Source organism: Strongylocentrotus purpuratus, unplaced genomic scaffold (genome assembly GCF_000002235.5).
Source record: "Strongylocentrotus purpuratus isolate Spur 01 unplaced genomic scaffold, Spur_5.0 spur5_scaffold_3, whole genome shotgun sequence".
In the NCBI taxonomy this organism is placed as follows: domain Eukaryota; kingdom Metazoa; phylum Echinodermata; class Echinoidea; order Camarodonta; family Strongylocentrotidae; genus Strongylocentrotus; species Strongylocentrotus purpuratus.
In genome coordinates, this window is record NW_022145609.1 from 34,925,959 (window position 1) to 34,942,823 (window position 16,865).

General features: G+C 37.1%; 1 protein-coding gene across 1 annotated transcript in view; it reads right to left on the reverse strand.

The window, feature by feature from the left end:
- Positions 1-16,865, reverse strand: part of LOC593924 (protein patched homolog 1) — a 76,177-nt gene that overhangs the window by 22,069 nt on the left and 37,243 nt on the right. The window contains exons 8-13 of the mRNA XM_030996328.1: positions 16,259-16,351; positions 15,769-15,890; positions 13,426-13,573; positions 12,916-13,047; positions 11,327-11,485; positions 8,313-8,405 (exon numbers count right to left, since the gene is read on the reverse strand). Of these exons, the coding sequence (XP_030852188.1) occupies positions 8,313-8,405; positions 11,327-11,485; positions 12,916-13,047; positions 13,426-13,573; positions 15,769-15,890; positions 16,259-16,351 (747 nt within the window). The remainder of the gene's footprint in view (positions 1-8,312; positions 8,406-11,326; positions 11,486-12,915; positions 13,048-13,425; positions 13,574-15,768; positions 15,891-16,258; positions 16,352-16,865) is intronic.

Sequence of the window (16,865 nt, forward strand, 5' to 3'; positions counted from 1 at the left end):
CTCTGAGTCTGAATATAAGATATTGTCTTAAGAAATTGCAGACAGAATGAAGACAATAACCTTCAAGAGTAAGGTGAGTCATCCCAAACCTGGCCAGAATTTGGCTCATGTCTAGAATGATAGTTAAAATGTCAATCACTATATCAGAGGGGACCTACAAAGGAGGCTCATTTCATTTCAAAGGACCATTCACACTCACCCTGTTCCACTGGTCTTAGCTGGAGCGACCTTAATAAGAGAGGTCTAACGTGAGTGTGAAGACGCAACTGTGAAAGGAAGTATACCTTTGATTGTCCAGAAGACCACATCGGAAATGTCTTCTACTGGATTGGTCGCTTCCTACACGGCTCTAACAATGCAGTGTGAAGACAAACTATAACTGGTAGCCTACTTCAATAGCAATATGAATGGTACCTGTTCCTATGGCATCACAGGTCTCATTAGGGAAAATGGTGTAACCATGAGTGCGTCCGTCCGCAGTCCCAAACTAAAAGATAACTTACAAGATTAAAAACCACCACCAAGTCGACTAAGAGTTGTGTGAACTTGACTTATGTCTAGTCTGTTGTGGTGTTACATGTTTCTACCTCTTTCTTTCCAGTCCTCCCCCCCCCCCCGAAAAACAACAAAACAAAAACAACAAAACAAAACAAAACACAACATATATCCATTTCTACTGCCAAAATAATTTCCCCCTTCATAATGTATTTCTCATTTCATCGTCCAGGCCTCTATTCCAAATCTTTCTTGTGAGGATTTCTCACTTGTCGGAGATGACCCCTTCCCCCTTCCTGCATTCTTCTTACAGTGTGCCCTTTTGATGGCTGAAGCTAGGAACGATGTGTTGGGGGGGGGGGGCATTTTATAGTAGACAAGGGGGAACAATGAAGGAGGGTAAAAGGGGAAAGTGAATTAGGATAAACGATGACCAAGGAAATCTCATCTTCCTCTCATGTGATACAGATTATGATAGGGACCATTGCAAGGAGATCAGTGATGAAAGATGTCTCAGTTTCTAGATTTAGATATAGCTCATGTGTAGTTTCAGATACGCCTTGAATGCTCAATATGGAACAATGCAAGTCATTTCAGTAATAACAGAAATTCCTTGATACTCAAAACTATAGAAATTTCAAATTTCAAAATGTACTACTCAAGATGGTATTTTCTCTTTAGAGGACATATCAAAATATGTTATCTATAAGAAGTGGTCCAATGGAGAAGGCACTTAATTAAGAAAAAACAGAAATTAATATTTTTGTACACAACAAACGGAAGGATAGTATGTGTCTATAGCTGCATTTACACAAGCAATCAAAAATCAATGATTTTTCCCACATTCCTGTGTTTTGTCAGTACTGGAAAATAGGGCTGTGCACAACAGTGTAATGAGGTACATTTTGAAATAATCACTCCTACAGCGATGGAGGTGCTACAATGTACATAAATATCCTATATTTCCCCTTTTCAAAGAATACTTCCATGTGTGTATCATGGAGTGCACTGCTTGTGCATAAATGAATAATGATTACATAACTTTCATGAGCACGTATTCAGTATTTTACAATTTTGTCTGCACAGACCTTTATCTGCTTTATTTGCATAGAGTTGGTTATCTCATATTTCAAACAATTCTCATATTATTGGTCTGATTTATTTCAACCTTTTGCCATTGTCTTTATCTTCTTTTTCCTGCTTTCATACAAATGAATTTTTCAATTCATTTCAATTCAATGTGGTTTATTAGAAATACAAAGAAGTAGTCAAGGGATTAATTGCACAATGTTTACAATGTAAAAAATCATCATAAAAATAAGATTAAAGGTAAAGACCAGTATTGGAAACGCCCCAATTCCAAAAAATGAAATGGAAGCTCTCATTACCAATCATGTGAAAGAATATGTTTTGACTAATACATGATGATAAAAAATTTGCCGGGAAACTGCCTACTAATTCATATATTTGGTTAATTTGTTTCTCTCATGGTCTGTGAGAGATCCCATATACATCTTTCTGTGTATAGTGCTTGTAACTTTATGAAGAATGGGCCAAATTTCTTATCATTTTGATGATTCCAGAACCTTGCAGATGCTAGATGCTAGATGATCAACCTTTTCTGATCGATTCCACAACGTTTCTTTCACAATGCAATCGCATGACCATAACTGGTCTTTACCTTTAAATAAATGAAAACATAATCTACACAAATCAAAATCACACTTTTATACACTAATCAGAAGGGTTAGATTGCCCTTTGTATTTGACACGATACACTTTGCTCACTACCAATGGCAGAACACTGCCTACCACATAAACACCACGCTAGCTGCCTCCCAGTACCCCCCCCCCCCCCCCCCCCACTATACACACCACCATGCACATCTCCCCTTTCCCTGGTTCCAGTGCTAGTTTACCCAGGCTGCCTACTTCACTACTGCAACCTGTCACATGTGGTACCTTTGGGTGATAAACCCTACACATGTTGCTCCAATGACAGACCATTTCCGGAACTTGAAGTGACCACTTGAATGAAGCCTTCCCCCATAATGGTCAACTGCCATTGTGACCCACTCCACATTGCCTTGTTCATGTGGTCTCCCTTTTCAAGGACCTCATTTGTTTACTCAAGACTCCCCATTATCTTCCCCACTCTGTAAAAGCGTTCTCATACATCAAATGGTGAAGACATGTTAGGTATCAGACCTGTGGTAATATAATACAGTGCAAAATGAACAATATAAGTCTACAGCATTGATTTACCTTGAATTACAATTTATTTCAAATCATGAAAGATACAACAGTCCATTTGAACAGATCTCAGACCTATGACAAAACTGTTTTTATTCCAAACTAGGCCCTATTTGTAGCACAAAACTTTGAAATAGTATGAAATATTGTAATTTCTCAAATAATTTGCAGTACAAAACCCTTCAAAGAGAATGTGATTATGCTAAATCAAAATATAACTTACAAGAATGTTCAAATAATCCAATTAAATGGACATCTAATGATCTAAATAAGTAACTCCACCAGAATATGGGACTAATACATTTAGTAAGCCCAGATCTTGATGTGAGCAGGTAGGTGAAACACCTTTCTTTGTTTGAATCATTGAGAGACCGAGTAAAAAGAATGTTTACAAGGAATGAGATGACACTCAAACATGCAGTAGGAAGGAGGGGAACTAACTAGAAAATTGAAAAGACAAGAAATCATGAGAGAATTCAAAGAGCACAAAATATATGAAATTGAAAGATGGGCAAAAAAAAATCATGAAAAGCAAGGTTACAAAGGGGTAAGGAAGGAATAAGACAGAGACAGAAAGAGGGAGAGAGACAGAAAGAGGGAGAGAGAGCGAGAGAGAGAGAGAGAGAGAGAGAGGGGTCATATAAAGAGGAAGATAACAAGATGGTAGAGGTAGACACTAAAGCCACTAGTGGTATTCGTCCTTGCTAGCACTATCTAATATGAGGTCCAAAGAATTCTTCCTGGTACAGGTTTATTTTTCTGCAGATTGTGTTTATCTCTTGAGTCTTGGTATAAACACACAACCTTCATCACAATACTCTTTCATCTGGCCTACACTATAAGTTCCAGACCTGCTGGGAAATCTTACTACCTACACCTAACAAAAATCGCGCTGACCTCCCAAATTCTTTGTAAAAAAAATATACATGAATCTGAGTCAATGTCATATTCTAAGCAACATAAGTGGCCAAATCCTAGCTATTTTGGTTGAAAGACTCCCATTAATTAATACCAACCACATTTGCTTTAAGCAGGCATATGGGCCAATCAGATAACTGTATGAAGATGATAGTGCTCATCGAGCAAGGTTTAGAGTTAGAATATTAAATTATAGAATACTTTTGATGACATTTCCTATTCAATACTACCATAATACTTGGTATGGGACAGCAAAGTACCAATATCCTTGGAATAAGCCACTTCCAAGATACTATCTAGACATGGGCAGAAGAAGGTAATTTGTGCTTTTTCTCTTAACCGGAAATTAGCCTGGAAAGATCCAAAATATATACGCATTTCAAAACAGCTTTGCATTTATCATTTCTCAGAAACATGATTCTGGCTCGCTATCACGATAACGCCCAAAATGAAGTATACTCAGCTGAGTGAAAATTTGCTAGGAAGGGAGGGATGGCGATTTAAATGTTTTTTTTGTTTGAGATGGCAAGAGAACAAGGTAGAAAAGAGTGCAGGGACATTTGTGAAGAGGTTAAAAGAGGAGAGGAGAGAGAAAGAGAAAGAGAAAGAGAGAGAGAGAGAGAGAAAGGGAGAGAGAAAGAGAAAGAGAGAAAGAGAAAGAGAGAGCGAGAGAGAGAGAAAGAGAGAGGGGGAGAAGAAGGACAAAAATGTAAAAAGGAGAAATGGAGAGAAATACGACGGAAGAACAAGATGGAGTTAAAAGAATTGACAGTAAGAGATCGCAGAATAGGAGAAGAGGATAACGAAATGGAGTGCTAGCAGCTGGGCTTGGTCGTCATAGCAACCAGCTTGATTCAATTTTTAGCCTCTGCTTGAATCCCAATGCCCCAGGAGAACCTGAACATAGCATGAAAGACACACAGGTCAAAGGGTCATTAAGCCACCAATTCTATTTTCTCCCTCTCCTCTCTTCTTTCTTTCTTACCTTCTTTCTCTCCTTCTCTCTCCTCCCTCTCTCTCTCTCCCCATCCTCCCTCCCTCCCAATCCTCCCTCCCTCCTTTCTGTCTCTCCTTTCAAGCATACCTTCACTTATTCTTTGGGGTAAAGTTTCCATTAAATTAGGCATTATTCTTTAAAAAGTTAAAGACCCTATCCGATGAAAATACAACTTGATATAAATGGAAAACTGAATGAATGTAGAATACAAATATATAAAGGAATAAAAAGAATTCATTCACACAAAAGCCGATTAAAACCTCATTTTCCACACCTCTCCAAATTACGGGTCAATAGGGGTCAAATTTGCTGAAGTTAGTGACGACCGGTTCACTAGCTGAGGCGATGAAACGTGCTTAATTAATGCAAAGTCATTGTAAATATGCATACTCCACATAAAATGATTTCATCAAGTCAATAGCTAGTTTTTAGGTCAACAACTTCTGATTTTCAAAGCTTTAGATTTTGAGTTTTCAGAGAGCTGATACTCATCTGACAGACACTAAAATGGCATATAATTGATATAATTAATCTATGACTTATAAGCTTTCAGTTAATATATAATTCATCCATTTCATTTTTCGGTTCAGATATGGTCTTCAATGATCAAACAGTCACAAATATTGCCTGACATGTAACTCCTTGTATGTGGTGCACAACCCCTATTTGACTGTCACCATTCAATGGCTCATGATGCAATGTGCACAAATGTCAACGTGATAATGTGCAGCCACAATGACTTATTTACTGCATTCACTCACTCACATACATGTATATGCTTGAGTTGGGCAATGGATTCATTAATGGCTTTAAATTGGCCCTTCTGCATGCAAACTGAACCATGTTGAGAATACATAGGCTGCGTTCATGCTTAAATTTTGAAGGCAGAATGAGCGATCTGAAACGCTCATCGTAAACGCTCATCGTGATCGCAGTTCCACGATGTAGTGTTCATGCTTACTTCTCTGGCTCCCCAGGCAATTCTCCGTGTGTGGCCTTAATTGGTCTTCCAGCTGGATTCGCAAACCTTCACTGTGCATGCTACGTAGACCCACTAGAGGTCAGTGCGTTGACCCCATTTAAACGCGTTTACAAATTGTAAACGCATCTTTTTGTGAGTTTACGATCGGCGATCGTGATCGCCGTTTTTCGGTGATTCTACAAAAGTGAGCTAAGACGCAACCGTGTTTTAAACTAAACACGTAACAGATGCCTGATTCTGGCCGTCAAAATCAAGCATGAACGCGCCCTTAGACATATGAACATCAGCAATACATTCTAGTTGTGTGAACAGTTCCTCAGTTTCACTTTTTCAATGACAAATTATGAACTTGAAGTAAAGCCACATTCTAAAGGAGTAGCTTTCCCTCTCTGAACTGTATTGGTGACAGGGGTCAAGAACTTTCCCTGAAATACATCAAAGGACCTCCAAGTAGGTTATTTTTAACTTTGGGATAAAACATATTGAGCCTAATTCTACCATTCAAGGTTTACTGTCATTTTATTAGCAGATAATTTTTGTCCCCTCTTCATTTTTGATTCTCTCCATCTCCCCCTCTCAGCCATAATATCCATGTTTTTGGCTCCTACTCATCATCATGTGCTCCATTTTTCAACAGGAGCACATCATGTCCATTTTTTCATCCCTCTATGTCAAATAGCCTTACCACACACTCTCTATACAATAGCATTGTAAAGCTATACCAATCCATGACAGGTTCATGACATAAACCTTGAGCCACACACAGCGTTCTACTCAACAGGAATGGCATGAAACCTGATAACCTCCCTTTTTCTCTCTCGGTTTCCTCCTTCTTGGAGTTCAATGGGGCCACGTTCTTAGAGATATTTCCAAAGTTTACTGCTCCAACGCAAGCTTCACCAAAGAAAAGGCAGAAGGTTAAACAAAAAAATCCTCTGCCATTGGATTTATTGTATTAAATTCCTTACTAAAGACTGCAGTCCTAGTCCCCACTCATAAATCACACAAAGAATGACTAACCCATTCCCTTTCATAAGGATGGATTCTCTTCCACAGAGATCACAGAGTATCTATGGCAGTATTCTAAAATTTAAGTTTTCAATTATGATTCCTCTCTTTGGAAATTTTAATTCCTGGCATATGTTCTGAAAGTAAATTTATCTTGTTCTCCTTGTACTAATGGATACTTTAATTCCACGGCCATTGTGATGTATGAGAGTGAATTATAAAGCAGACAATCTTCACTCTTTCTTGCAACTTAATAAGGAAGGTGCATGCACTTTCACAAAATTGAAGAGAAGAGAAAAAAAAAAAAAAAAAAAGAAGAAAGGAATTTATCCGATTGTTTTGAACAAAAAAATGTAATTCTCTTCTACAATATTCTTTTTCTCACTAGTGCACTACTTCTAAACACATATTCAAATTTCTTTTCTTGAAATTTTGATTTTATAATTCTTTCACAAGTTGGCTTAAATAGAAGCAGAAAAACGAGAGATAACAGGTCCGTGAAAAATTTGAGCAAAACAAAAAAAAAAGTAAGAAAGCTATGAATTTTTGAAGTTGCAATCAATCAAACACATATTGGCAACTCTGTGACATATCTTGCATGGTCCCTTCCCAAATACCCTGGACTAAAATACTTCAAAAAATGATATTTTACATGTACCTAAGAAAATTTGCTATCGTAAATTCACCTTAATTACAATTATTGCTAATATGTTTTTATACGACCCCTGGATGAAAAAAGTCTGTCATCAAGGACTAAGGAAACAAAAGGTAATGATTTTTGTTTGTGCAGGGCAAATTGGAGAGAAGCTTGCAAGATACCTCAGTGGTACCAATTTGTGCTTCACTGTTGACAACTTCAAAAATTCCTTTCTTTCCTATTCTTAATCAGAATTTGCTCAGACTTTCATTAATTCAAATTTTCTCTCATTTTTCTGCTTTAAATAAAAACCAACTTAATATCAGGGTGGACTTCCCCTTTAACAATGAGTGTTTTTGTTGCATTTCACCTCGTAGGAGAGGAACATACAGATAGACAGTCACTACTCACCAGACCTGCCAACCTCTGGAGTTCAAAAACTGTATTCTTTTGTGTCAAAAGTTGTATTTTACTGACAAAAGTTGTATTCTTGAAAATAAACACGGATTGTTGCGCGGATCAATGCCTCTTACAGTTTCTACCTACAGGAAGAATTTTTTTTATTGATCATTGGTTGAATATGCATTATTTCGTCACGACTGGTGTGTTCGATGAACCAATAAACATCCCCAAATTGCTGATGTGAGATGCTTGTAGGATACTTTACAGGACAGAATGGACATTTTGCCATTGAAAATGGCGGACGCACACACAACATATTCATTAAAAAAATTAAAAAAAAAAAAAAATTAAAAAAAAAAAAATCTTTTTTTTTTTTTTTTTTTTTTTAAATCATATTTTATTAAGGAAAATCGTACTGTCGTATTTGCTTCTAAAAATCGTACTAAATACGACTAAATCGTACTGGTTGGCAGGTCTGACTCACTACTCACAGCAATCCTGCACATCAAACACACTCATTAACATGATTATTCATCAAATAATCCACACATGTGAACCAGTGCAAATAGAGTAACAAAAGGGGTTATGAATGGGTAAAAAGAAATGTGAGCTGGACTTACCCGAAGTGGAATTTCTGAGGGTAATGAGGTAGATGTGTGTGCCAGGAGGAACATATCGTCCACTCCTACTCCTAGAGCTAAAAATGGTAAAACCTGCAGGAAAAGAGAAAAAAAAGAAAATAATAAAAACCAATCCAATGTAATTCAAACATTTCAACCACAGGCATACATATTCTGCACAATCTACTGTTGAGTTAGACATTTTACATTCAATGTACAACTGAAAAATGTTTATAACTAGCCAAAACAAAATATCAATATTTTAACACTATTTTAGACAAAGTATGAAGGAAATTTGGGAAAATAAAGTTCACATACCTAGTTTGTACAATTTCTGGTTTAAAGCCCCACTGCACTACGTATAGCTACTTGCACCTTCTATATATCAAACAATGCCTAATTGGTGCCTGTTGGTCTCCCATGATCCCCTTTTTCCTATGTTAATTGAGAGCTGATTTAATGAGATAACCACCTGCCAGTGACCATGCAGGGAGGACTTATTCCCCCTGGCCAAACTAGTGCAGACGAGCTTTAAATAACTGTACTCATGCCCACAAAAATAACCTTTAAAAAATCCCAATTCAACTTGGGAACTGTGCTAGTATGGTAGTGTCACCCAACTTCATGCACAGTACCATGTATTTAATAAAAAAGTGAAAAATTAAATCTGCAAGATTTTGAAATTCTGATACCACTAATGGAAAGAGGAACTTAGAAATCTGAATTACGTAGTGAATTTTCTATGAACTTGAGTGGGCAATTATCTGTCTATTCCGAAAAAATGTCAAACCAACTGAGATTGTAGATATTTTGCCTTCCAATTCATGCTGGGCAATACGACCTAATAAATAGTGTATTATTGTGTCCAAAATTACAATAAAGACTATTAGTACAGCCTGGTGACATGACACCCATTTTTATAACACTTACGAGTCAACTTAGCTATATCTTCCTAATTAACCCACTCCTCTGATCTTCATAAATTACGACTACCCTTGAAAGTGACTTGCATCAACTGGTTTTAAACCTGATGACCATTATACCATAAAACATGTTTGGTGCATTTCATTGATGTACATGATACTACATGTAGAGGTATACTTCAAGAGGAGTGTTACAGGAGATGTATTACATAGAAGAAGAGCATGTACATGTAGACCACATGGATGGCAATATTCCCTCGGGACCCCTCACAAACCATGTGACACTTTGACACTTGACCTGACTCATTACTTTTGTTGAGTGATGCCTGGCTCCATTATCCATCTGCCCTACACCTCTCTCTCTCTCTCTCTCACTGAAGTTCATATCCACCTTCTCATCCTCCTTCCCATCCTCATCCACATCACTATCATTCCCATCCTTACGAGGTAGACCATTCAATTGTTCATACCCATCAACCTAATCACCAAGTTTGGAAGCATTACACCTTATTCACACCATCATTGATTTTACTTGGGAGAACTAAGCCTATCCTCTCCATTTATCCATACATTGTCTGTGTACTTTTTATGTCAATATACTAGCACCTAGCAAACCCCCCCCCCCCCCTCCAAAAAAAAAAAGAGTTTGATTTTCTTCCCGAATTTTGTCTTGGGCGCTAAATATCCCTCAGTCTTTCCCAATACTGACCACTTTATCTTTTGATTCCCTGCCTCAAATGATTTCTGGAGTTATATTTTTCTTACATTCCCCTTTTCCCCTCAAATCCTACCTCTTCTGCATGGTATTCACCTTCCCCAATCCTCCTTCTCCATCACTCTATCTGCATTCTCCCACACAGAAATCGTAACATATTTCCCCTTTTCCTCAATTGATTTCTCCTCACATTGCCCTTTCATTACCCATTTTCTTTCTTCTACCCACCATTTCCAATTAATAAACCCCATTCATCCTACTCTATCCTGTACGTGCCCTGTTCCTCCATCACTCTCTCTGCACTCTCCCCACAGAGCAGTCAAAACATTCACGCCATTAGCAGGGGCTCCTTGCCTCCATGTAATGTTATTTCACATGTCACTTCCATCACAGGGTCTATTTATGATAGGACAACATGTCACCATGGGCTCAGGTAGGTGAGCTTCCAATATCATCATCTCAGCTAGCTCCCCAGCCCCCCCCCCCCCACCTTTTGAAAGTGCTTTTGAAAAAAGTTCAGCCATGTTGTTTTCCTCTGCAGGAGATACATAATACATACATCCTCTTATAATCAGAATCAAGTTCTTTGGGTACATAACTGTATGTCTTGCTGTGTACATTATCATCTTGCCAAATGCTGCCCTCGATCCCCCTTCTTTTTCACTGGTACTTTTCAGAAATCTTCAACATTCTTGTTTCTCTCTAAAAAAAACATTACACAGACCTTCTTGGACTCCAAGTTTTCATGAAATAATCAGAATTTGGGGACTTCATGCCTCTATCATCATCTTGGAAAGGTGTTCTTCAGAATGGTTGTTTCTCTCATAAGGAGAGAAGTAACCTTCAACTAATGTACATCCTTTACCTTTCAAATTCTGGGAATTTGATAGATCACTTATATATTTCATTATCTTGACAAGTCTAGCCTATGCACCGCCTCCCTCCCCCCCCCCCCCCCAACACATCGGTCAATACACAAGATCTTTTTAGTATCCATCACAGCAGGAATGAAAATACATTGTACATCAATTTAGCCAAACTTGTAACACATTAGAAAGCATGTAATTCAGGCAGTTATGCAGATAAAACAGTACAAATAAAACTATTTCAAAATAAAAAGACCTTTACTAATAACTAATATCTTTTCATATCAAATTCATACTATTTACATGTGACAAACAAATGGCAATCACTCAAAGTCAGGCAAAATATATTAGACTTACAGTCAGTTCATTCCATGCAATACTCAAACTAAGAAATACTATGGGGAATGGATCAAGAGAAAAGGACAAAGAAGAGAACAAAAGAGATAATCAAGGAAAGCAAGCCAATGGAGAAGATGAACAAAAGATGAAAAAAAGAGGAAAATCACTGACCTGAGTTGTAGATGCATTGAATATAATGCCAATAAGAGCGCAAAACCCTAGTCCTGCCGCTACTGAGCCTGCTACAAGCAGAACTCCAAAAAGACCTAGCCCACCTTGGGACCGTACACCATCGTAGAGCTTCATCATGGTTAGTGTGGCGTACATTGTCTACCCAAATAAAGAGAAATTTGAGAATGTTAGCATTTAATTCTCTACATTTTATAGGATTGTAACTTAATCTTTTGGGTCACTAGCACATGAATGATATTCTGTTATCACCCCTCCAACAGACCCATCCCACCTTACACTGTAGGACCATATCCTAAGCTTCATCAGGGTCAGTGTGGCATACACGGGGGCATACACTGCCTAAGAGATGAAACAAAGTATCAAGTTCACCAGAAATGTTTTAACAATATCTATTAAAGACCATTATAACAGATGAATGATATTGTATTGCATTACACTGCATGTGGGAATATCATTTTTGGTGCACAAAGCTTTCACTACTTGTAATATTGCACTAGCTGTGGGTGAAAAGTGATTGCATTTCGAAGAGCCAGGATACATAAATATTTTCATGCTCCACAATGACATTAGTGATATCAGAGGCAATATCTAAAGTATACCAATCCCCAAAGCTCTTGATTTTAGGGGTTCCGTGTGGCTATACTGTATTCATAATATGAGCTTCAAATATTACTTTGACAAAGAGATATTGCAATTAAAAAATGTATTTTTTAGTAGACTGCCAATCCACACATATATATGCACTCACATAGATTACAGCTCTCAAATCTAAATATATTCTCAGTGAACCATAAAATCATGCTGAGTAAACTAGTTAACCCGGGCGTACAGAATAGGAATGACACGAAACCCAAGACTGACCCCCTGTCCACACACAACATTTTCCGTGATTAGCTATACCGTTTCGCGATAGTTTTACGATGAAAATTATGCGTGTGGACGCTCACTAACGATACGTCGTATAACGAAACTAGTCTAATGAAACGCAGGTTTGGGCATCGTTTCGAACTGAAACTCGATAAAGAATCACGCCTAATCACGGAAAATGTTGTGTGTGGACAGGGGGAGTGTAACTAGTGTAACTAACTGGCCGGGGCTTAACGTGTCCTCGAGCGAAAGGAGACCAGACCTCTCATTTTCGCTTCCATTTCATGACCGCAGTAGCAAACTGCGCACCTATACGACATTTCGCTGTAGAGTTTCAGGATTACTTTCTTCTGTGTGTGGACATCCTGGAATTTATATGATGATTATTTATACGACGTTTCTTGTGTGTGGACACTCCGAAATTTATACGATGATTCTTTATACGACGTTTCGTTATAGTGTTTCGGAATAAATTGTTTTGTGTGTGGACACGCTGTGATTTGGGTTGAGTGTTATCCTTTATTTTATTCATACTCCTTAACCGTTTACCTATAGAATGTAGGTAAAGTTTATTATTTTAAAGGCTTATATTATACAATCTCACTATACACAAATCATTTGTTCGGGTGACTGGTACACACTAAAGACTGAACACATTGGTGAAATCAAAGTAAGATGGACCTTTTGAAAAAGACACTCACCATGATAGCGTAACCCATGGCAACCCGAACAACACTTGTCCGTGAGAAGTCTTGGAGGAGATCTTCCAGAGATGCAGATGAGAGAGCATTGATGTCCTGAGTTGTGTTGGATATTGAGCTATTTCTCACAATCTTAAACAAACAAAAATGTTAAGAGAGGCATGAATAACTCAACTGGTCATGAAGTATCTATTTTGATTCATGCATTCTTACTGCACTACATTTAATGATTCAGAGACCTTGTTGAATATCACCTGACATTACAAAAAAAGGAATGTTGCATAATAAAATAATTGCATCTGATTGGCTACAAGAAATTTTCAATCTGAACATAATGGTTTATTGACCTATGTATCATAACCAGAGGGCATATATCACAAAATCAGCAAAATTCTAAGTTAACGGACATTCAATTAAAAAATGGATTATAAATTTCACATGCACTTCAAAGGGATGTCTAAGAACTAAGGCTTATCAAACCGTTTGCTTCATGTTGACGTTTATACTCACATTTGTAAATTTTCTCTGCCACTCATTGAGAATTGCTTTTGCTTTCTCCTCTGTCCATTTGACCTCACTGACCTTGATGTTGTTCTTCCATGCCTCATACATGTCTTTCTCCCCCCTGAGCTGGATGATAGTCTGTAAAGCTTCGGCACTGAGAAGCAACATGGAAGGACAAACAATGACACTTGTCAGGTCTGTTATTTCCAGGGAGCCCTGGCAATTTGAGGTATCTTTTTAATTCTGGTACCTGCCCAAACTTATACAACAGAAAATACCTGCTAGATCTACTAAATGTACTCTTTTTTGATGTAATTGTTCATAGAAACTTGCTTGAATGTGACTATTTATATCAGCCAAATAGCTTTAAAAAAAACTCTCTCTAAATATGTCTTCTTCATAACATACCAATCAAATAATTTTAAAAGAAAAAATATATTTCCTTTCTAGATACCTCATGTTTTTTTAAAGCCGATATTTACTTAGTAATCATTACAAGTTTTATCATCGCTGTTGCAAGGCAGGTTGTGACTATAGTCAAAGAAGCTATGTACAGACATGGCTGTAATACACGCTGAACAAACCCAAACAAAATACATGATCATAACAAGATATTCTTCAATAGTTGTCCAAGAAATGCCAAGGAAATAGTGATAATGGAGGAGTTACTAGGTACATTTTAATTGGAATGGGCCTGCTGCAAGTTACTTGCGCTTGTAGTGGTACTTGATCAATTGATGCTATACAAAACCCTTCTATTTACTATAAACAGTAATTCCTTCTCCACTGCAAATATAATTGACAAGAAATGTTCAAACCCCTGAACTGGGCACAATATATATCTTCTTTAGGAACAATTTTCCAAAAATGTTATGTGTATTTGATTGTGGAAGAGAGACCTAGTACATTTTAAAAAATAAGGTTAAACCTTATTTTGGGTCATTCAAATTCTTGTGCAGGATTCGCAAACCATAGAAAGCAAAGATTTACCATATCATGGAAGAAGCACACTCTAAACTCTCAACTTTCTTATCAAGCAATGTAACATGTACACAGGAAAGGGGAGGGGCAAAACCTGTCCCTGAACAACTGCAATGCATCGTTACAATTTCTTCAGGCAGTATGTATCATCAATTTCCTCCTATAAGTCACACAAAGCTTTACAGGGTGAATAGCGCTTGTGGTTGTTTTCAATCAAATTAACCAACAGCCTTCATCAGTAAGGCAAATCATGTTACATGCCAACTCTTAACATAAAAATTAATGCTAGTCATTTAAAAAAGGAGGAAATTACTCAAACCCTACATGTAAAGACTTCATTATGTAACATCTGCTTGTTCCTGTTTTGCATCATTTTCAAGAAATGATACGCTGGCTTTTATCCAATTAGACATAATTGCCGGTTTGTTCAACCATTCCATTACAAATTTCCAAAATCGTAACTTTTATTTTCATACATTACAGTTGTCAGATGTATTGTGCCACTCTGGTATATATCAGATAATCAAATGTATATTTTGGAGTATGGTAGAATGTGCTAATTAATAGAGAACTCATGCATTAACCATCTTTTTTTCCTCCTTCTTAATATAAGAGAAATTAACTGCACATCAGTACTTTGTCATCAGGTTAAGGTAAGGGTAAGTGGAGGGTTAGGGTTAAAATTATATTTAAGATTAAAGGGAAATCCAACCTTGATAACACTCTACTCTAAAAGTAAGCAGAAAAGCCAGAGAAGCATCCTTGTGAAAGTTTGAATAAAATCAAGTACAAAATGAGAAAGTGATGAATTTTTGAAATTTGCAATCATTACAGGTATGGGCTCTTCAAATCGGTTGAATCAGTAATTTCTTTGTGATGTAGTAGCGGACAACTTTCCCAATTGGTCCTAAAGACACACATACACTCAGGAAGGTCTTTTCTTATTAGAGGACCTGTAATAGTACTTCAAACTTTATATATATTTTGAGTAGTGCCCCAAGGGTGAAGGCACATATAAGTGATACTTTTGTACACTGCAAACAAGAGTGTTATCCGCCACTACGTCACAATCCACTGAAAAAATTGCCAATTGCAGATTCGCACAGCTTTTAAAAGTGATCTTGTTTCTTAAACACTTGAAACTTTCTTATTATTGGTCGATTTATTGCAAACTTTTGCAATTTTGTTTCTTTGATTTGTTTTTCTTTTGTTCAAATGAACATCATTTAAGGGACGGATAGCCCTTTAAAGTCAGGACCAGGGACTGGTTCAGGTACTGGTTAGGGTGGGGTATGTATTACTAATGGTTGGTATTCAGCACTTGTTGAAACATTGACTGGTGTCAAAGAGTGGGATGGATAAACTCACCTCTCTACTGTACCGCTCTGGTTTTTGGAGACTCCTCCTAGTAAGAGTTCCTCTGGCCACTGCATGTAGCGGCTGGCAAACCCTGCACAACCCCCTGTTAATTGAGCTGCAATATTTGGGATCTGGAAACACAAACAAGATGCATTTACTTTGATGAGTTCTCTGTTTGAACACTTCTCTTTGAGTTGTTTATTCATCTTTATTCAAGAAAGTATACATATAACATAATAATAAAGATGTTACATAAAACCCAGGACAGAGATTTGAGCCATTGAGCAATTACATTCCCAAACACTTCCCATAAGGTCCCTGTCCGTCTGATGGATCTTATTCCATAAATATGTTATCATTTCTAGATCAATTAATACCAAGAAGAAGCAGGCTACAAATTATTCATTGTGCAAATTATGTATCGATGACTAAAGAAAAAGCAAAAACAAACAAATTCTGGACAAAAATATACAAAGGACAGGAAGGAAAAATGACTTACCTCTCCCGATAATTTGTTGGGTGCCATGTCAGGACATTCTTGATCTAAAGGATTTAGACAAGGTTTAACTTGATAGGCATGCCCAATACCCGTCTGCAAAAAGAAAAGACAAATAATTTTATTCAAGTATATATAATTCAGCTTGGCATACATACATTTATGTCCCAAGACAATATGAAACCAGCAATTGTATAAAAATAACTTTGTAACGGTGGATAAAAATTACTTTTCATTGACACAAATAGCAGTTAACATTTGAGTACAGAATTATCATTTATGTTTCATAATACCAATCAGACTTAAACAAATAAGTAAACAATTTGAGAGTATCCTCCAATCTTTAATTCCATGATATATGCACAATATTTTCTTATACAATTATGGGTGAGGGTCTGTAAGATCGGATGACACTAAAAGCATTGACAATATTTTACGCTTTAGTGAACAATGGCTTATCTTGAGAAAATCATGAAAATTCATTCGCACAAGAATGTTTCATCCTTGGACTAGATCAAAGTGCAAATTTGGCCGTTATTGCATGTAAGTATCAATTATTTATTTTAAGAATAATTTGTTCTTTTAGACTGTAATTCTCTGATTGCACAAA